The following is a 21378-nucleotide window of genomic DNA, read 5'->3' as shown; positions in this document are numbered from 1 at the left end:
GAGAAAGACTATATATTTAATAGTTTAGTCAAAAGAGACAAACAAGAAAGAATGCCAGGCTTCAAACTTAAGAAAGGCGACAAAGTAAAAATAGAAATACTAAACGCGACCCATATGAAATACTATTGACTATGACAACAATGGGAACTCGACAGGTACTCACGTTCGTGTTCGTAAAAATAGAAGAAAGTATACAAGAGAATATTATGAAGTTTTAGGCAAACATGGCAAAATGTACACACTGCAAGCAGAAGATAAAACTACTATTGTCAGACCTCGTTTCAAACTTGTCAAAGTTCAAGGTGGTATACTTTCAAAGACAGTTCCTAACAAATATAAGACAACTCCTGACGAATATGCTAAAGAAGTTGAAAATGACGACTAAGCAATTCTATACCATGCGTAAACTGTCATGTAAGGTGGCATGTAGTCTTTACTTGTCCCGTTGTTTGTGTATATCCTGTAACGAAATGTGTATGGTTTCCATCTCCCTGAGTGTCACTCCAGTAACAATTTATAGCAAACTTAACGTCGTCTTTAACATCATATCCTTTACCTTTTTCAAGCGTGCCAATCCCAAAATTATGCTTATGCCAACCTGCTTGAGATGTACTTAAATCTACGTAGTGACTGTGTGCAGGTAAATTTTCACCTGAAATCGTTTTACTTCACCTGTTTCCTTTGAAGAGTTTGCACAATACAAAAACCTGTCGACTATTTGAGTCCAAGTTCCAAAACCCAGAACTGTTTTCTGGTCTGGTAGAGTTCATTGACGTATAAATAGAGCCTATAGGATATAATGTTTGAAGTTATTCTGTCTTAATGTTTGAAGCTCTGTTTGTCTGCTTTCTTGTCATATAAATCTGAGCAGTGAATTTAGTATTATGTTCATCCTTCATGACATAAACATCTTTACATCTAATGTTTCTCATCGTCGTTATGTCGTCATCCGATGTTAAACCTGTGGAAAGTTAGGAGGTTTACAAATATATTGCATCCCCACCAGTTTCTTCAACCGTTCCTTCAATACTTTCTATAGCAACAGTTGCGAAGAAATCGTGTGTATGTCCAACGTCACTTTTCCTGTTTAAGGTTTCTTGTAAGTTTGTAATATTTGCAATGGTATGTGTATGGTTCTTATCCGCTTTAAGGTCTAAACATCCTGAAACCCACCCTGTATTGGCTTTACCTTCTAAAATCTTCGATGTCCGTTCATTATACCATTCAACCCTTTCTTTAATTTCATTGTCTTTTTCATCCACATATTCTTATCTGCCTTCTCACTAACGCACTAGCCATACAACCCTATCTACCTTCTCCTCTAACTCACTGTTGACATATGTTTTGTCAGCTTTCTTTTCAAGGCTAACGTTTAAGTCTGTTATTTCAGATATAGAATGTGTATGTCCAACGTCACTTTTTCCTGTTTAAGGTTTCTTGTAAGTTTGTAATATTTGCAATGGTATGTATATGAGTCTTTTTAGAATATTCGTTTTCAGCTCTTGTCACTTCACTTGACATTTTATTGTCAACATATGTTTTGTCCGCTAGTTCAGGATGAGTATGTTCTTTCGTTGCATATGTTGCATCTGCTCTGTCATGTTCTTCTTGAACTTTTTCAATGACATACTCTTTGTCAGCTTGTTGTCAACATCTGCTTTCAAAAGAAGTTCATCTATAGGTTTCTCGTTTAAAGTTCCTTTTGTTGGATTTACACAGACAGTATGGTTCTTGTTGTCTTGAAATAGAAACTCGTCTGTCATTGGGTTTATCGTCAGTTTTAAGTTCCTTCTTTCAATGACTCAGATATCTTAGAATAGTTTGAAAAGTTTGTTGTGTTTTATTTAGAGCTTGCAAAATGAGTTTGTCGGTTGTGTTTTATTTCTCTCATAGACGCTGTTTCTTTCGACATTTTTATTCTAGATAAAATATGCTTCCAATAGAAAAAGAAAATTCAAGAGTTGCTACAACTAAACCATTAGATGAACTTTTTACGAATGTCGGTCAAAAGTTTGAGACAGAGACCGTAAAGCATGAAGGCTATCGTTTTGACTACCCGTTAAGATGGTTAAGAGACCCATCCGTCACAAAAGCTATTGGCTTTCGTAGAATGAAGTTCATTTCAGAAGCCATACATGGTTTCCCATTTACGGTCGGTTTTGAAGTTCGATACTATAACAAAGAAAAACGTACGTATGAGAAATTTGAACAGGGAAAACTTTTACAAGTGAATTTGCTTGTAAACTTAGAAACAACTCTTCAAGCTTTTCAAGAAAAAATAAACGATATCTATCTCGAATATGCAAAACAGTACAACATTGACGAAGGAGAGTACCATCTCGATATTGTTTATGACAGGAAAAATGCAACTGTTAAAATCAATAGAATAGAAGACCTTGGAGAAGACGTTTATATTTCTACAAAATATAACAACTTGGCATGGTATAGATTTTTGAGGATGTTAAATCAGCCTGCAGAATATCCAGTACACCCGAACTTTTATGAAGTCGAAAACCCTAATGGAACATATGAAAATGTTTTCGACTCAGATGCTATTATAGTTCATGCTTCATTTTCTGGTGCACAAAACTCTTTTTTATGCTTGGCAAATGACTTTTACGAAAAACCTACAAAGCTATATGAACCACCGAGTGGAAGTATTTCAGACTTTCAAGTATGGTTTACTACAGATGGAAGAAAGAGAATAGTTCCATTATACCATGCGTTTTACTTAGAACTTAGTCTCATATACAACTACTATCGAACGGTAAAAATATAATTTTAATACGGTTGAGGTGTTGGATTTGGTTGCCAACTAGACTGTGGTGCAGGTTCAGGCTGTTGTATAACAGGAGCTTGTTCTTCTGGTTCAGGGTCTTTAGGTATAATACCAACGAACTGACCTACTCTTTTACCAATATTTTTGACTCCGTTCCATACTCCTCTTCCGACAGATTTTATTCCATTCCATATACCTCTTCCAACATTTCGAAAGAAGTTTCCAATACTACTGAAGAAGCCCATTTTACTATATGTAAAAATCTAATGTCCGCCTAGTCTCTTACGTTTCCTTCTGAGTTCCATTGCATTCTTTAACTGGAGCTCATACATTCTATTTCTCCTCTGGTAGAAAACATACTCTGGGTCAACTCCTGTGTTCGCGTCATCTGCATAGAGTTGTTTATATCCCACTTCAGGGTTTGTATAAAACTCTTTCCATCTCATATTTGCATACCATGGTGGCAAACCTAACGCAGCGTCATTTGACATGGCAGTTTGCATTTGTACATCTGTTGGCACTTGACCATAGTTTGCCATTGCAGTTTGTATTCTAACTTCATTTGGAATATTCTCTGGGTTTGGTTGTCCAGGTTGCTGTGCATTCGCTAAGTTCTGTGCGTCCATTTAATATTAGATAAAAATATCTCTTACGAGTACATATGCTGAACATTTGCTGGCATTGGTTCATCTTCATATTCTCTATATCTTTCTGCCACGTCAAATAAGTAAATGACACAATGGAAAAAACCTAAAACAAGTAGTCCTATTTCAAACCACATTTACTTACCAATAAAATTTCTTTGTTGTGACACTTTTTCCGGTTTATAGGACCTCTCTCATATTCTATCTTATCGTATCTAAAATCATAGTCATGTACGTCCTCTAACCATCTCATAACGGTTTCCAAACCACTTTTATCGGATGTAAAGTAAAAGCATGGATGGTTATGTAAAACGTCTAAAGTTTCTAAAGAGTCTCTCAAAGTCCAGTCTACTTGGTATTGAAAATCCCATGTGTTATAGAACGGCGGGTCCACTATAAAGAAAACATTTTCCTTGTCTTTATATTTTTCATACAACTCTGTCCAATGACATCTCACAAACTCTATACCCTCAATATATTTTTCTATGTTCTCTTTGAAAACATTTGTATAGTTAAGATATAAAACTTTTGACATAAGTGTTTCAATGTCATGAACTCTTATAGCACCACTATATAATAGTCTAGCAGATATACTATCCCAGTCAATATACTCTGCCTTTTTCAAAACCTCTCTGACAGTATTTTTCTTATCTAATGGTATACGTTCCATCTTACCTATAGGTATCTTTTCTTTTAACTCTTTCAATATTTTGTTTGTGTCTGGTATATGTTTGAGACGGTTCATATAGTTGTCGAAGTCATTGCATATAATCTTTGAGTCAGGAAATATTGTATGGCACAAATGAGATATATAGAAACTTCCACCGAACAAGTCTACAAATGTTAGACCATTCGGTAGTTTCTTAAGTTCTCTCAATAGAATATCTTTACATCTACTCTTATTTCCAAAGAAGGGTAACGGTGGTTTTGTAAAATTCATTTTATATATATAATAAAAATGTTTTTTCCTGAAAAGTGACAGAAAAGTGACGGGGGGCTAGAGGGCACGAAGTGCCTGGAAGCCCCACTACCTTTTTTTTTTTTTTTTTTTTTTTTTAAATAATTATAAATTTCAAGTTAAATTTTAATTTTGATAAATAATTTAAATTTCAAAATATCAAGTTCAGTTCGACTATGTATGTAGTAATTCCTCAATAAAGTGCCAAAACCCTATTAAAATATATGAACATTTGCAACATTTTAATGTTTTTATTTAAAAATTTGATGGAATATGAGCTTCAAACAATTATTATGTAAATAAAAATAATTAAATATATGTATTTATTCGTATTACAACCGTAGTAAGTCGATTCTTCCTTTCTTCTACTGAGTTTTGAATTTGATTTCGAATTGTAAAGAGATTCAAAGGGAAAATACTAGCGGATAAAAACTACCTCCATGAAAGGGTCATAATGGAGTCAAGTTGTATTTTTTGATATTTTTTGCTTTTCGAGCCTAAATAGGTAGCCAAGATAATGCCTAAAAATAAGGTTCTAAATTCTGAAGTTTACATGATCCTCTCGTGTGCACCCTTAACAGCAAATTAGAAAGGTTCGAAATGAAAATATTAAAACCACGACTTAACACACAAATGTTTAACAAATGTTGAATATATTAATACTTACAATTTCATTTATTTTCCATTGATCAAATCCATGTTGATTCATATATATGAAAGGTGGAAATAAATTTAGATTTTGGCAAAGGAAACAAATTTTGTTCTTATTTCTTCTATGATTTTAAAAAGAAGATAATGGATATTCAAGTCCAAAATATCTTACATTTATATAAAAGAAGACAATGGCGTATCAATTGTCAATTTTTTTTGGAAAGCAATCGACTTAAATTCCTGCTATTTGAATTGAAATATTAATTACAATTACGCTAAAGATCTTTAGATGTGCCTCTTTCATGATTGGGAGAGCTTTTTCTCTCCAAATCCAAAACCAAACTCTTATATTTCTAAAAATTCTCAACTTGAAGCCAAAGATTTCGATTACCACGTGAGTAAATGTATATTTAATGAGATTAAAAACGGTTCCATTAGAATTACAACCACAATTGATTCAATAAAATTATTAGTTGACACGACATCATTTACAAATTGCAGTATTAGCAATGCAAATGGTGGATGCTTGTATTATTCTTCTGCTGGACAATGCATTCAAGACAGAATTACAAGTTATAATTCCAAAATTTCGAAGATGGATATTGGAATGCACAGTTATGTCATTGTATCTCCCAATGCACCAAATAATAATTCATTATTTGATTCAGCTGTTTCAAAAAGCGGAGGAGATGCATTTCAAGGAATAAGAAATATTTACTCGGAAAATGGAAAAATTACACTTCAAAGAGTAAATATTTCTGATACAAAAAACTATGGAGGTTGTATTTTTTGTTTTTCGAATTACTTATCAAATTCAATAGTAAAAAGCTCACTATTTGCAAGTAATAAAGATGCTTCTAAAAAAAAAAAAAAAAAAAAAAAAAAAAAAAAAAAAAAAAAAAAAAAAAAAAGGTAGTGGGGCTTCCAGGCACTTCGTGCCTTCTAGCCCCGAAGATGTTTAGTATAAATGAAGTTTTTATTCGGAAAATTGTTAGTCTTCTTGGTCGAAAACATTATATAATGTTTCACTTTTCACAAATTATATATGTTTTCATGTTTTGTCAAGACTTCTTCTTCGTAAATGTTTTGTCAAGACTTCTTCGTAAATGTTTTGTCAAGACTTCTTCTTCGTAAATGTTTTGTCAAGACTTCTTCGTAAATGTTTTGTCAAGACTTCTTCTTCGTAAATGTTTTGTCAAGACTTCTTCGTAAAGACTTTGTCAAGATTTCATCGTAAAGACTTTGTCAAGATTTCATCGTAAAGACTTTGTCAAAACTTCATCGTAAAGACTTTGTCAAAACTTCTTCTTCGTAAATGTTTTGTCAAGACTTCTTCGTAAAATCAGACAAAAATATATTTTAGGTGAAGAGGTGAGATTTCACCTGTTTTTTCACCTAATTTTTCACCCTCTTGAATTTTACACCAAAAATATATTTTAGGTGAAGAGGTGAGATTTCACCTGTTTTTTCACCTAATTTTTCACCCTCTTGAATTTTCATGAAATTTACACCAAAAATATACTACTAGGGTCATTTACGAAGAAATCTCAACAAAGTCTTTACGATGAAATCTTGACAAAGTCTTTACGAAGAAATCTCAACAAAGTCTTTACGAAGAAATTCATGAAAATTCAAGAGGTGAGAAATGAGGTGAAAAAAGAGGTGAAATCTCACCTCTTCACCTAAAATATATTTTTGGGTCATTTACACTCATTTACGAAGAAATCTCAAACAAAGTCTTACGAAGAAGTGTCATATAAAACATCTGTCAAAAGCCGCTTTTTAACTTCACTTAAAATGCCACGTAAGCTACGTAAGAATATACGTAAGAGGAAGGGAGCATTGAAACATCCAAAAGTAAGACTAACACCACAACAACAGTTGCAACAACAAATGCTGAATGACCCCACTATGTTGCAACAAATGTCAAGCAATCCTATGCTTTTAAACCGAGTTGTTGGTGCACAGAGTGGAGGTTTAAGAGCGGCACTTTTAGCGAAAATGGCAGGCTATGGTGGAGCTGCAGACGGAACAGCCTATAACCCTCAAAGTCAAATGAATTTGAGTTCACTCAAAAATCAAATAACAGATGTCAAAAAGTCAAACATAGACATACAGAAGCAAATAAGTGTGAAAACGAAAAGAAACTAGAATATGACAGACACACAAAGAAACTCAATGAGTTTAAACGTAGAGAAAAAGAAGAAAGAAGAACAACTGAAAGAACTAAGTACAGAGGAATATGCGAAAAAAGTGTCAGAAAAAGCAGCAGAAGTAGCAAAAATGGAACAAGATGTCATAAATTTGAAAAAACCATACTACTCAATATAAAATACTGAAAGATGAAGAGATAAAACAAAAAGCCCTGAAGACATATATGGATAGCGATGAGTATAAAAAAGAAGTTGAAGCAAATGTAAAGGCAGAAAAAACTTTTACAGTTGCAAAACCAAACCGTACAGTATGAAAACTTAGCACAAGAAGTAAAAATAACGACGCGGCTATGCAAAAGGCCAATGAAAAGCGCAGAATATATAAAAGCCAACAATGACTGTTAGATGCCCAAGCCAACGCTAAAGCAGCCCAACTCATAGGGTCAATAAGGACAAAAATACAAGCGCGATGAAGATAGTTCAATGAAGCTTTAAACAAATGCTGACTTAAGAACGCTTCGAAGCTCTTCATAGTAAGTGTGAAACAACGTGAACGACTTCTCATCTGGAAAGAAACTGAAGTCTGAAGGTTTCGACAAAGAAGTTAAGAGAAGTAGCACAAAATATGACGAAAATAACAGATGCAGCAACGAGACAGGCAGTTCAAAGTGCCTATGACGCCGTTAGAGCAACTGTTGTGGAAAGTCAAGAAAAAGAGTTACAACAGACCAAAACAGACCTAGTAAATGCTTTCTTAAGAACGAAAAGTCAGGTAGGACATTATGCTGCAGATGGAACATATAGTGCCAGCTGGTGGAACTTATATACCACCAAACCGCTCCAAGAGAAGCACCTGCACCAGGACTACCTAAAACATTTACATCGTCACATGGACACAGACACAGGCATGCACCAAAACCAACCAAACAACAACAACAACCAGCACAACAACCAACACAACAACAGCACAGCAACCAACAGTTCAAAACCCTGCACAACAACCAGCACAGCAACCAACAGTTCAAAACCCTGCACAACAACAACCACAAACAGAGCAAGGACATAAAAGAAGTAGAGAACAAGGAACCAAGAATTCTTAAAAATGCTTAAAGAAGACTATGGTTACCCAGATAGTATTGACTTTAGTGACAGATATAAAGAAGCTATTAGAAAGTTCAAGGATGGAAATACTGACCCGAACCTATTTAGCTTTATGGCTCTGCACCAAAGGGATATAATTTCAAACCTGGAAAATACAAGCTCGCTAAGGGATATGATTTAATAGCATATCATCCAAATGACATGAACGAATTTACTCCGAGATATTTGATGTCAGAGCTAAATGACAATTTAACTCTCTTCATGAAACGCGTAAAAAATAGAGACGGAACGAAAGAAGAAAGGTTTATGAGTCCGGATGACTTAGAAAGGGAACTTGTTGAAAACGGTCTCGGAATATATGAAATGCCAGCAGATGAGGTACAAGAAACTCCACAGGAAGAAATAGTTCAGATACAACCAGACATGGAAGAAATAGTTCAGCAACAACAGCTAGAAGAGCTGAAGGAAACGAACAAGTCACTCCTTTGGAAACTAACTTCACAGAACTAGATGAAGATTTGGAACAGCCGAAAAATCTTGACCCTCAACAAGAGTATGCGGAGAATATGGAATATTTCCAAGAGTCTAAAAAAAATTCGGCTGACATAGTAGAAGAATATCGAAAAATGTTTGCCGACATACAAAAGACTCCAACACCAGATGAAAATATTCAGCATAGAATGGAAGTACTGAAAGAAAATGTACACAAATACAACAACCCTTTTTACTTACGAGCATTTAACGTTCAATCTTCGGATGAACTCGGTGAAAATAAAAGGTTAAATTTCAAGAAAACATATAGAAATGAAACATTGTTTAAAGTTCATTCAGAACCTAACCAAGATGGAAACAAACCTACTTTTGTTTCTGCAGACGATGGAACTACAATGAGATGGGGTCATAAAGCTAATCCGGATAGGTGGTTCATAAACTTACAACCACAATTCCAAGAAGTTGTAGACGCAATGGAAGTGAATGGTGAACCAGATATAGCTGGTATTTTAAGCGCGGCTTTAATGCCATTGAAAGATATGAAAGATGCAGATATTTTGGACCAGTATGAAATGAACATGGCTGATGGAAATATAACACCTGACGTTCTAGAACATTTATCTCAAAGAACTACACAGAACCATAGAGATGGTATATTTGGTGAAGAGTTTAGAAAGAAAGTTAGGGAGACAGAAGGAAGAGAACCTATTGTACATGACCTTGCAAACGAAAGTTTACAAAATGTCATAAAAACTTACTTTGCAGACAATGAACCGAGAAGGGATGAATATTTAAGAAAACTCAAATGGACAGTACCAAATGAAATGTTAGTATTGAAAAACATGTTCCTTGACAAAATAAAACCAACTACAGAAATAAACGACGCAAGACTGAAAGATTGGGTAAAAGCTTTCCCATTCACAAAAGATATTGTTGGTAACATGGAAAGAAAACCAGAATGGCTAAAAAACATATATTTGGAAACGAGCTTATTCCATATGGACAGGCACTGTTTGAAGAGCTTGAACCGGAAACTCAGGAAAGAGTCATGCAAACAATACGCGAAGACTCAAATACAGACTATGACAAACTCTTTCTAGGATATAGGTTACCTGAGATGGGCGACCAGAGCCAAAAGGCAAAAAGGACATGGGAAATTTGCAACATACTAGATGAACATAATGCAAAGATGCAACAACTTCAAGCAGAGGGCAATGAAGGAAAAAGAAGAGTTAAAAACTCAGTCAGGAAGAAAGTAAAGCTTGGTCCACGTGGGTTCTATTATGACATATAAATCCAACTATTCTATATTTTTACTCATATGAAATGTACGCCGCTCAGAATATAACGCCAACAGTTTTGGATGCTATGAATGGAAATGTTTCCGAATGGTATAACGAATGCGACAATGCCATTAGAAGGTCAGAAATAGTTCCTGGAACTTACGAATATACAACTGCTGTTTCTTATGGAAACGTAGGTGAGTTTGGAGAAGGTTCTTCAACAACAGTAGATATTGCTTGCGACAGGTTTCATATAATTTCTATTGACAACTCATTCTTATACGTGGAACAAGACATTGAAATAAAACCTTCTGCCAAGTTGTCTGACAAGAAAGGTTGCAATGGAATTTTCTATGTCGGATACCAATATGCTCCAGAAGTTTTCATGGATATAAGATATATTCTAACTCTGACTTAGTTCAAACAGTAACATGGGCAAACTATGAATGGTTCGCTTTGAGAAACTCAGTACAACCACAAGCTAGAGAACAAACAGACCAGTACGCCACCATTGAGAAAATAAGAAGACTTGACCCTAACGTTCAGGAGTTTATGTTAACCTTTCTGGTTCAGATGGAACTGCTGCCACTAAAGTAAAACTGAAACTTAGAGTTCCTTTGTCATCTTTCCTCATCTTCAGGTTTTTAAGATACTTGCCAAACTGGGCAGGAAAAATTTCTATCGAACTTACTCCAAGCAAAAATAACTTAGTCATTGCACCAACACAAGACCCATTCACTCTTACAGAAGTAGTGGGAACAAATAAAACGTCATTCGCCGACTTTTGCAAAGACAAAGTTGACTTAGACTTTGGTTTCTCAAACCTCAACACTGAAGTAAACTATTATTTCAATGCTGCTGGAACTGCTTGGGACCCAGTTAAGTTCACATGCGAAAAATTTGAATGCAAGAGAATAGAAAGCAGACTTGCAGTCTATATGTTGGACCCAGATATTTCAAATGCTTTAGCTGCCAAATATATTGCAGTTCCACTTATGTTCCCTATACACCAAATATCTGTCAAAGACTTTGCAGGTGAAGTTGGAAACCAAAGTGCTGACCCAGGTGCAAGAACAGATATTGCCTTAACAACTGCAATGAAACATGCAGATACTATGTTTGTACTGTTCAGACGAACTATAAATGACTATTCTTGCTTCTACAACCCCGGTATTAAATATCATATAAACATAGATGGCAAATATTATCCAAGAGAAGAATATTCTACAGTTGAGGATATGAGGTCATACAACTTGACATTAGATGCTATGAACTTTAACAACAACTTCACAACAACCATTAACCCTGAAATGCAAAGTTCTATTATGCCATATGTGAAAGTATGGACCCATACAGGAGCTCAAAAAACTCAATATACAAATGGAGACCGTTCAAACTTTTGGCTTGGCATTCCATTTGCTGACTCAGAAGACTTTATGGGTGGTATTTCAACTGTTGGTACAGTTCAAATACAATATACTGGTGACAGAGACGGTCCAGATGAACTGAGAGCAAAGAAGTTTACAAAACCAATAGCACTTTTCACGGAAGATGCTCTTTTGAAGATTCGTTCGATGAAACCTGCTGGGGCTCCTCAGATTGGCATAACGACAGCTTCCATCGAGCAGATTTTGGCAGCAGGTCAGTAAGTTGTTCTTGAACTGACTTCTCTCCGTCAAATATTGACAGTACGCCAGTTTTGACATAAAATTGTATTATAAACTTACCTTTAGAAATATCGGTCAGTTTGTTGTTATATTTTTGTCTGCTTCAAGAACTTTCACCATCTCGGTTATACCAACTTTCTTTGCTTTATGAAAATATTTTGGTTCAGCAAATATTGCTATTCTATAACATTTTCCATTGTTTGTGTAAAGAACTACTCTGTCAATGAACTTGTATTGTTTGTGTGTGTAAACTTTGTTTTGCTTCAATTCGAAGAGATACTCAAATACGTCCATCTTTTTATTCTAAGTAAAATGTCATTTCCGAAAAATAGAAGCGTAAGTGTTTCAAAAGGTTTAATGGCGGTGGCAGATGTAAAGTTAAATTCACCAACTCAAACAAACAGTCAAAGTGTTGTTGTCAATGTCAAAGAAAGAGATGTTGAAGTGGGGAAACCATACGAAGACGAAGATGGTATAACAATAGTTCCTGTAAAAGAACAACCAACATATCCTGAAGTTAGCAGAGACTTAAGTTCTGTTGCAGATATTCGAAACGACTACCAACAACTTAAAGACAAACTTAAAACTCAGGAGAAGATTTGTCAAGCTTTAGGTATAATGTTAAACTTGGTCGAACACAACCCTGTAAAAGTGAACTCATATGTCATTGCACCTCATGAAGTTTTGAAAGAACTATTGAAACTTTTGACAGAGGCAGACGATATAAACATCAAAGAAATAGAACCTGACATTGCTTGCTGTGGTGTTTCATATAATGTCATTGACAAGATATACGTTATGAAAGGAGTGAAACCTTGAACTTAAAATATAGTTTCCCAGACGTCATAAAAATATTTGACGACCACAACATTTCATTAAAATTTACTTGCTAAGTAAAAATGGCAGAAGACATAGTGGTTTATACTATTACGACTAAAAACCCTGAGTCATATAATTCTATAAAACAAACTTACAAAGTCCTCAAGGACGATATTGTAAACTGACCTTAAACACGATGACGACTAAAGCCTGTTTTGCTCTTTTGACACCAGAAGACTTTGTTGTTGTGAATGGTAAAAAATACTTCTTTGAAGATACTTACTCAGATATACCACCAACAGGTTTTGTTGACTTATTTAATACTTTAAGGACGGATGTAACATGTGCTGCAACTAGAGCAGGTTTCATTATTTTGGATGTCCGACTGAGTTTAGTATAAACGATATGAGCTATAATACAAAACTTATATCTGGTTTTTACTACCAACAGTTTCCTATAACAGGAAAAGGTGTCATACAAGGTTTGTCTATTCCATTGACTTTAAGTACACCAATCTTATATATTGTTTCAAACTTAGGTTCAAAGTGTTATTCGAATGTCGACAGAAACTACTATGACCAAAAGATACTCATGCGTATAAACAACACTTTCTCTGCTGGTTTGCCTATTGTTCATTCGAATGCAGAATTTTCAACCTTAGTAAACTCAAACACTTTAGCAAACATAAACTTAACCTTAGTTGACGCAAACTTTGTTCCTGTAAAACTTTTATGTCCTATGTATTTGTCAATGACGGCAGAAAGTTTCGAATTGGAAGATGCAACTGGTGAAAGTATTGTATTACAAGAACAACTTCAACAACAAATAGCTCAAGAACAACAAATGCAACAAATAGCTCAAGAACAACAAATAGCTCAAGAATAAAAAAAAATTTTTTTTATTTTTATAAAAATGTACAGAATAGATGTTTCAGATTTTTATGACTTCCAAGCATTCAGAAATATGTGTCCATTTAGAGACTATAACAAAGCAGTCGAGAATTTGAAACGTTTAGTCATTTATGTCGACTCTGCCCCAGAATGTTATGTTATGAAAGAATGGGATGTTGTCTTTAACAAACCAAGAGCAACAATAGTTTCAGAACAAGAATGTAGACAGAAACTTAAGAAAATAAAAGTCGTACAGGTTGGCATGAAGATGTTAGATGCTTGGGATATCTTATTGTCAAAGTTAGAAGATTTTTCAGTTCGAGGTATAAAGTTTTATACACCTTCTCCAAACTTCTATTCTATCTTCACTGGATATAAATACGAACAAGTAGAATGGAAAGAAATGTTATAGAAGCTTGGTTAGACCATGTCAAAGAAATTATATGCAATGGAAACGAAAGAGTCTATGAGTATATCTTATGTTGGTTTGCAAACATCTTACAATATCCAAGTGCTAAAAATGAAACTGCTCTCATTATAATTGGAAAACAAGGAACTGGTAAGAACACATTCTTTACAGATATCTTATGCAAACTGTTAGAGGGCTATTCGAACCCGAATATGACAAACATAGAAAACATCTGCGGTAAATTTAACTCTTCAATAGAGAATATGAAACTTATAGTATGTAACGAACTTCAAAGTATAGATACAACAAAAGTTTTAAACTCAGATGCTTTGAAGAGTCTTATAACAGACAAAGTTGGAGTTGTTGAAAGAAAATATAAAGACCAAAGAGTTTGTGAAAATGTTGCAAACTTCGTCATGGTTTCAAACAATGCCGTTCCGATGAAGTTAGAAAGCTCTGACAGAAGATATGTAGTTGTCAGAACGTCAGATTCTCATATGCAAGATACAGAATATTTTGACGACTTAGCAGAAACTTTGACACCTAACTTTTACAACCACTTGTTCTCATATTTCATGACATTAGATATTTCAAAGTTCAATCCAAGACAAATTCCATATACCGAAGAGAGACAAACATTGTTAGAAGCAAACAAGAGTGTTTATGAACTGTTCATAGATGAGACTAACTTTGTGTCATTAGATGAAAGGTCATTGTACGATGAATATAAACAATATTGCCAAGAGTATGGTTATATGACAGCGTCTAAACGAACATTCTTGGCAAATGTCAAAAATCTTTTAGACATACAGAACGGCGTATATACAAAGAAAAATTTTTCTGAGTAAATTTAAAAAAAATATTTTTTTATTTTATTTGAAATGTACGCTGAGTTTGTTGGAGAAGACCGTTGGGAAACTTGTTTGTTAGATGAGAAATATGAAATTCACTGTTGTGAGTCATTTGAAGTCAGAAAAAAAGAGACAAAAAGAGTTTTAAGCGAATGGGAGCAAAATAACGGATATGCTAGGATGAAGATGAGTGGAAAAAACTATTTTAAACATATTGTCATTGCAACTCATTTTATACCGAATCCTAACAATTTACCTTTTGTAGACCATATAAACCATATAAGAAATGACAATAGACTTGAAAACTTGCGTTGGGTTACTCGTTCTGAAAACAATAAGAACAAAGGCAAATTTGGAGATATAGTATTCGAATTTGTCGACGAACTAGAAGATGAAGCAATTGAAATTACAGACTATGGTAAGCATACGTTTGAGTTTTACTACTATAGCGAAGAACAAGACTCTTTCTACTTTTATACCGGCGTAAACTATAGAAAATTACAAGTATATTTTACTAAGGAAGGCTATGCTTATGTAAACGCTAGAGATACAGATGGAAAACGCGTTCAAATACGTCTTAACAAATTCAAGAAGCTATATGGCATACCATTTTAAAATATTTTTTATAAAAAAATATTTTTTTTATCCGATAGAAAAGATGACGAAATATATTTCAGTCAACAAGTATATGACAGGACTTAAAGAAGAACTAGACCCATTCATATATTTGAATGTTTACTTCTACAATTTTGAAAAGTCTACATTCAGCAAAGTTTGGAACATCGAACCGGTTAAGTTTGCTATTGTGACTAAAAATGGTGCGAAATTTGAAGACTTAGACATAGAAGGTTTGTTAGCAGTCAAAGAAAATTTTGACAGAAGGTTTTCAAACCTTAAAGAAGGCAAAGCATACAAACTTGTTATACCTTATGAACCAAAGAAAGCAGACGACTATGAATATTATGAGTCTAAGATAGTTGAAGTTCAAGGTAAATTAGGTAAAAAGATTTTAGAGTCTAAGCCAGTGTTTGCCCCTAAAGAGGAAGAGAACATTGACATTGACCCAGAAATGTTCTAAAAATAAAATTTTATTTTTACATGTCATATCTCACCTTCTCTGGTTCAGGTTCTTTCTTCTCTTCTTCTACTTTCTTTTCTTTCTTTTCTCTCTTCTTCTTCTTTTCTGGTGGAGTTATGTCAAATTTGGCGCAACCATATTTATGTAAAAGTTCTTTGTCCTTTAATAGCTCTTCTATTCTGTTTTCTATTTCATCTTCAAGAACAGCGCATGTGTCTTCTTTGCATTCTAAGAACTTTTGTTGGACTTCATCTTTCCAAGAGGCGTCATCTCTGTCAACAAGTCTGTCATTGACAAACTTAAAGACTTCTCTGCCTAATGTTTTATGGTTCTTGTCATATTCCCAGAAACAGAACTTTAGAACAAATTCACCTTTCTTGTTTACACTATGTAAGATTTTATGGTCGACAGATGTTTTGCTGTCAAAAAGTTTGTCTCGAATATAGATAGCGAAATCGCTAGACATTTTCTAAAAGATAAAAATTTTAATTTTTCTAAAAATATGTTAGAAAAAAGTTTGCTGACATTGACAAAAATTTGAGAATGTTTTAAACAAGAACAAGAGGAAGTTAGAAAATGCTCAGATAAAACCCATACATGACAAGTTCTTATTTGCTCAGAATGGTATAACAGGTCTAATCGCACCACCTGGGTCGGGTAAGACTTTCACTTATCTTAAAATGGCTGCACAACAACAAGAACTAGATGAGAAGAACCCATTCTATGAGTTAGTAGTCATTTGTAGTACTTCTGGTCAATTTGACCAAACCGTCAATTCGTTCAAAGATATTATAAAAAAGTCTAAGTTAGTATGTATAAAAGACTCTGAGTTGTTAGATTGGATAAAGAAGTACCAAAGAAGAGTTTTGAAGTACAATGCTATAAATGAGTATATAAACTCGAAGTTTAAAGACCCAAATGAGGAAATGCAGAGAATATTAGAGAAGAAACACTTCAGAAACAAACAGAAAGAGATAGAATACATTTCGAAGAAATTGCAATCTTACGATTGGAAGACTTACCCTCATAGATGTCTTCTTATCTTAGATGATTTCGCCTCTCATCCTTTGTTAAAGAACAGAGAACAAGACATGTGTCGAATTCTTAAGAAGCTCAGACACTTTAACATCTCAGTTGTCATTTGTGTACAGACAGCAAAGAGTTTAAGTAAGGATGTAAAGAGAATACTTACTGACATTGTACTTTTCCCCGGATTGTCCGAAGACGATTTCATGGAACTTATGAAAGAGTCCATGGCAGGTAAGTTTGACAGACATGAACTATGGGAGAAGTACAAAGTCATACAAGACCCTCATACTTCTTTCAGAATTCACATCTACGCGAACAAAGTTCAAATTGTAAAAAGTCAAGCGTAAAAATGTAAGTGTTTGAGTCTTAGTCTGTTGTGGTGCTGGGGCTTTCGGTTCTTCTGGCTTTGGAATGGACTCGGTTGGTGGAACGTCGGACATTCGTTTGTGTCCTGTCGGATGGAAGAACTTTTCCAGTTGGAAGGAAGGACTCGGAATGTCGGAAGGAAGAACTTTTCCTGTTGGAAGGAAAAACTTTTCCTGTTGTCGGGAAAACTTTTTCTGAAGTTCGACCAAAAAGTTCTCAATTTTCGAAAATTTGAATGGTTTACGGACGAACAACAGGAAAAATTTTTCCAGTTGTCGGGAAATTTTTTTCCAGTTGTCGGGAAATTTTTTTCTTGTCGGAAGGAAGGACTCGGAATGCCAGAAGGAAGGACTCGGAATGCCAGAAGGATTTGACAAGACAATTTACCTTATAGAGCTACCTGAGCCATCTGAAGTCAAGCGTAAAAATAAATGGTTCATTTACTCTGCTTGTTTGAAGTTGTCAAAATACTCTGTTATTTTTTCCTTTAACAATGGCAAATCTTCTTTGAAGGTAAGTATTGTACAACCTTTCATATCATAGTGTGTTTGAGGTAAAGTATCTTGAACTATTTGTTTCACATCTTCATTCGGTGTCATTGAAATCGGTAAGTTTTCGCGATAGAACCAATTTCTGTCAGATTTGTAAATCTTAGCAAGGTCGTAAAAGCTTTTGTTGTTTCTTCTGACTAAATGCAACATAACCATATCTCTGTCTTCTTCATTTTCCATCTCTTCAGTATAAATCATATACTTATAGTTCTTTTCCTTTCCTTTTGGTACCGAACGTGGTATTCTTTTCTGTATGTTTTTGTCTTTTGCTTCAATGACTTCATCTTTTGCTTGAAGTTTCTTTTCCATCTCTTCACGTTCTTGTCTATGAATTTCATCTAACATCATGAAAATATAACAAGCGTAACGAGGCGAAGCCCACATTGCAACAGCATTTACAAGAAGTCTATGAACATAATATCCTTTCAAACTATTTGGCAAATTTTTACGATTTTCGTACGGAATCTCGTTCCTCGGTTTTCCGAGGAACGCAAACATATGAGGAAATTCTTCTAAAAGTTCTTTTGCCTGCTGGTTTTCAAACCAATGATATGCTTGCTTTGTAGAACGAAGAGCTGTCAAAATACTTTGCATTTGGTACATGTCATCCTTGACCGAACGAATGAGACGTAACTGTTTGTTATATTGTATGTACTCGTATTCTTCATTTATGGCTTCATGAACGATAGCAGGTGTTGTGTTCTCTGTTGTTGACATATCTGTCCTTACATACAAAATAAAAAAATAAAAAAAAATAAAATTAGCGTTATTTTCTTACTTTCACAAAAGACCAAAAATAAACGCTTTACATGTATTTTTCAGCAACTTCGTCAAGAAGTTTACAAACATACCATGAATAGCGAGGTGAAGCCCACATTGCTATTGAACTAACTAGGAACTTATGAACATATATACCTTTTAGATGCGATGGTAAGTTTTGTCTGTCTTGGTACATCTTTTTAAGTTCTACATGTTCAAACTCACTGAGGAGTTCATGAGTGCTATCTAATTCAAACCAGTCTTGTGGTTTCTTAGTATCTGGTGTAGCACAAGCTGTCAAAATACTTTGCATTTGGTACATATCGTCTTTGACCGAACGAATGAGACGGAGTTGTTTGTTAAACTGAACCCACTCATATTCTTCATTTATAGCTTCATGGACTATAACTGTTGTTGTGTTCTCTGTTGTTGTCATTTCTGTTCTTACATACAAAATAAAAAAAATATTTTATAAAAAACTAACTTTATTTTTTCTATCTTAAGGAAACTCATGAAATTTCATACGGAATTCAATAAAAATATTTTTTATGTTAGCATGTTAGATCTAACATGTTTTCTAACCTCTTTTCTAACATGGTCTAAAACATACAAAACTCATGAAATTTCATACGGAATTCAATAAAAATAATGTTTAGGTGAAGAGGTGAGATTTCACCTCTTTTTTCACCTCTTTTTTCACCTCAGTTATTTTATAAGCGTTTCACATGGTAAACGTTATTTTTTAAATTTTGTGAAAACTCAACGGTTTGACACAAGCCCTAAAAATTATTTTACTCAGAATTTTGTTGCTGAATTCAATAAAAATATATTTTAGGTGAAGAGGTGAGATTTCACCTCTTTTTTCACCTCTTTTTTCACCTGTTATTTTATAAGCGTTTTACATGAATTGTACGATGTATATTTGAAATTCTAAACAGTTTTGTAGCTTCTATTTCTTCACGAAGGATATCAAAAGTTTTAACAATATTGAATGTTTCTTTATATTTCTTCTTGACATCTGAAAGAAGGAAATCGTCAGCAGTTGGATAGTTTTTGTTCAGAAATGTCAACATGTCCATTTTATCTTCTGCTGGCTTTTCTGCTTCTTTCTTTAAGTCTGCATAGTCGTTTCGCATACGTTCTATCTCTTTGACGGAGTAGTTATATTTCCTCATTGCTGCTTTACATTTTGAACATTGTGGGTTCATTTTTGCGTTATATTCTGAAACCTTACCTGCTAAAACAACTAAGGCGTCAATTGCTCTCTTCATCTCAAACATAGCGGGTCTTATCTGTTCATTCCATACCTTACCCCTACTATCTTTATCTCTTATTTCCCAAACACATTTTGCAACTAACGAAACAAAGTTGTCGTAGGTCTTAAACTCCCCAGATTTGTATATGTCAGAGATGTTCTTATATACCATGTCGCAATCTTTGTCCATAACTTTATGGTTGCAATGAAATCCTAGAAACTCATAGTTTACCTTTCGTATGAACTTCTTTATTTCTACTGAGTCAGTTGGTTTCACTTCAATTTCGTCAAATTCGGGAATAGTGAGTTTTTGCTGCTGAATTTCAGGCAATTTGGGTAAATGGTCAATAATGTCCTGCATTTCATAAAGATACTGTTCATTTGTTTCATCCTGTGCGGTACAGTCTAAATCTCCTTGGAGAAGTTCTTGCTTTATCTTCTGGATTTTTGTTTCGAAAGTATATGAAGAAGGAATGAAGTTTTTCATCTCTACTAACATAGATGTTGGATTCATAACTAACGAGTTTGGTAAAGTTGTTGCTAACATGTTCTTACAATAAAAATAAAAAATATTTTTTTAAAAATACTAACTTTATTTTTTATGTTTTTTGTGAAAGTGTCAAAATTCATGAATTTCGAGAGTTTTCTACGATGTTAGAAAACGTGTTAGAAAACATGTTAGATCTAACATTCTAACATAAAATATATTTTTTGGTGGTACGTCGGACATTGTCTTGAAACAGTACAAATATTGTCTTGAAAAAGTACAAGTCTTGTTCTGAAAAAGTACAAGACTAGTTCTGAAACAGAACAATGGACAACATCGAGCCATTAGATGAGTTTTGTGTGTTTTCTACGATGTTAGAAAAAATGTTAGAAAACATGTTAGATCTAACATTCTAACATAAACATTATTTTTGTCGAAAAAAATGGTTCATTTACTCACAATATTTTTGTACAAAACGACCCCAAACTTTTAACTTCTTTTCTGCAGCTTCTAATGTTATCTTAGCGAGTTCATATTCTCTAAATTCTCTCTTTAAATCTTCTTGTTCCCATTGGTCTAGTTCGTATGGAGAGTCTCTATAACCAGAACATATCTCACGTTCATGTTCTATTTGTTTTTCATGCATTTTTCTAACTTCTTCTTCAAACAAAGGTTTTGCATTCTCTACTGTATCTTCAAGTTCTTCTTCATCTAACTTCTCATGAACTTTCTTGTCTATGGAGTCCAGAATTTTTCCAACTGCTATACAATATTTTGGAGAAGCCCACATTGCAATATAGTTTACGAGTCTTGGGTCTACATACATTCCTCTAACCTGTTTGATTTCATCCGGAATTCCTGCATTAACATTGTATAAAAAGCAACCCGCGGAATTCCGCGGGGTGGTATATTCTTCACAAAATGCCTTAAAATACTCTTCCCAGGACTTATTTTCCAACAACCTTCTAAAGTCTTTCCTAAACTGTTGACACATATTTGTTACATTTATATAACCATCCTTGTCTCTACGTAAGACTTCAATACCGTTGTAAGTGCCTTTTGTGAATGTTTCGCCATTAGATTTGTTCGTGAACGTTTTTGCTTCGACTGTCATATCTGTTCTTACAATAAAAATAAAAAATATTTTTTGTGGGAC

General features: G+C 34.2%; 12 protein-coding genes and 4 pseudogenes across 16 annotated transcripts, besides 2 other annotated features; 7 read left to right on the top strand and 9 right to left on the bottom strand.

Annotated features, from left to right (window-relative positions):
* Positions 1-4480: part of a mobile genetic element that runs on past the window's edge.
* Positions 437-1763, bottom strand: TVAGG3_0369780 (annotated as a pseudogene). Its single transcript has one exon. A coding segment is annotated over exon 1 (1327 nt).
* On the top strand, positions 1931-2651 carry TVAGG3_0369770 (uncharacterized protein; the record flags this gene model as incomplete). The annotated part of the gene is made up of 1 exon (XM_051231730.1): positions 1931-2651. A coding segment is annotated over one exon (721 nt), but the record flags the coding sequence as incomplete, so codon positions are not given.
* TVAGG3_0369760 (serine threonine-protein phosphatase family) lies at positions 2782-3024 on the bottom strand (the record flags this gene model as incomplete). Its single annotated transcript, XM_001298022.2, has 1 exon — positions 2782-3024. One exon carries the CDS (start codon positions 3022-3024, stop codon positions 2782-2784), a length of 243 nt encoding a protein of 80 aa, XP_001298023.2.
* TVAGG3_0369750 (uncharacterized protein) lies at positions 3043-3405 on the bottom strand (the record flags this gene model as incomplete). The annotated part of the gene is made up of 1 exon (XM_001298021.2): positions 3043-3405. The coding sequence occupies one exon, from the start codon at positions 3403-3405 to the stop codon at positions 3043-3045; it is 363 nt and encodes a 120-aa protein (XP_001298022.1).
* Positions 3545-4363, bottom strand: TVAGG3_0369740 (phage tail repeat-like family; the record flags this gene model as incomplete). Its single annotated transcript, XM_051231729.1, has 1 exon — positions 3545-4363. One exon carries the CDS (start codon positions 4361-4363, stop codon positions 3545-3547), a length of 819 nt encoding a protein of 272 aa, XP_051101459.1.
* Positions 4481-5913: 1433 nt separating the features above from the next.
* Positions 5914-21378: part of a mobile genetic element that runs on past the window's edge.
* TVAGG3_0369720 lies at positions 8075-8285 on the top strand (annotated as a pseudogene). The gene has a single exon. A coding segment is annotated over exon 1 (211 nt).
* Positions 8593-9556, top strand: TVAGG3_0369710 (annotated as a pseudogene). Its single transcript has one exon. A coding segment is annotated over exon 1 (964 nt).
* On the top strand, positions 13460-14694 carry TVAGG3_0369700 (annotated as a pseudogene). The gene has a single exon. A coding segment is annotated over exon 1 (1235 nt).
* Positions 14728-15312, top strand: TVAGG3_0369690 (HNH endonuclease family; the record flags this gene model as incomplete). Its single annotated transcript, XM_051231728.1, has 1 exon — positions 14728-15312. One exon carries the CDS (start codon positions 14728-14730, stop codon positions 15310-15312), a length of 585 nt encoding a protein of 194 aa, XP_051101458.1.
* On the top strand, positions 15356-15775 carry TVAGG3_0369680 (protein of unknown function, DUF4108 family; the record flags this gene model as incomplete). Its single annotated transcript, XM_051231727.1, has 1 exon — positions 15356-15775. One exon carries the CDS (start codon positions 15356-15358, stop codon positions 15773-15775), a length of 420 nt encoding a protein of 139 aa, XP_051101457.1.
* TVAGG3_0369670 (uncharacterized protein) lies at positions 15792-16241 on the bottom strand (the record flags this gene model as incomplete). Its single annotated transcript, XM_051231726.1, has 1 exon — positions 15792-16241. One exon carries the CDS (start codon positions 16239-16241, stop codon positions 15792-15794), a length of 450 nt encoding a protein of 149 aa, XP_051101456.1.
* TVAGG3_0369660 (protein of unknown function, DUF4106 family) lies at positions 16702-17151 on the top strand (the record flags this gene model as incomplete). Its single annotated transcript, XM_051231725.1, has 1 exon — positions 16702-17151. One exon carries the CDS (start codon positions 16702-16704, stop codon positions 17149-17151), a length of 450 nt encoding a protein of 149 aa, XP_051101455.1.
* TVAGG3_0369650 (KilA, N-terminal/APSES-type HTH, DNA-binding family) lies at positions 17924-18438 on the bottom strand (the record flags this gene model as incomplete). The annotated part of the gene is made up of 1 exon (XM_051231724.1): positions 17924-18438. A coding segment is annotated over one exon (515 nt), but the record flags the coding sequence as incomplete, so codon positions are not given.
* TVAGG3_0369640 (KilA, N-terminal/APSES-type HTH, DNA-binding family) lies at positions 18527-18916 on the bottom strand (the record flags this gene model as incomplete). The annotated part of the gene is made up of 1 exon (XM_001314034.1): positions 18527-18916. One exon carries the CDS (start codon positions 18914-18916, stop codon positions 18527-18529), a length of 390 nt encoding a protein of 129 aa, XP_001314040.1.
* Positions 19368-20282, bottom strand: TVAGG3_0369630 (organellar and viral DNA polymerase type B; the record flags this gene model as incomplete). The annotated part of the gene is made up of 1 exon (XM_001314035.1): positions 19368-20282. One exon carries the CDS (start codon positions 20280-20282, stop codon positions 19368-19370), a length of 915 nt encoding a protein of 304 aa, XP_001314041.1.
* TVAGG3_0369620 (uncharacterized protein) lies at positions 20674-21336 on the bottom strand (the record flags this gene model as incomplete). The annotated part of the gene is made up of 1 exon (XM_051231723.1): positions 20674-21336. The coding sequence occupies one exon, from the start codon at positions 21334-21336 to the stop codon at positions 20674-20676; it is 663 nt and encodes a 220-aa protein (XP_051101453.1).

This window comes from Trichomonas vaginalis, chromosome V (assembly GCF_026262505.1).
Source record: "Trichomonas vaginalis G3 chromosome V, whole genome shotgun sequence".
NCBI classification, from domain to species: domain Eukaryota; phylum Parabasalia; order Trichomonadida; family Trichomonadidae; genus Trichomonas; species Trichomonas vaginalis.
Note: the sequence above shows the minus strand (reverse complement) of the source record. Positions and strands in the feature narration are given on the sequence as shown.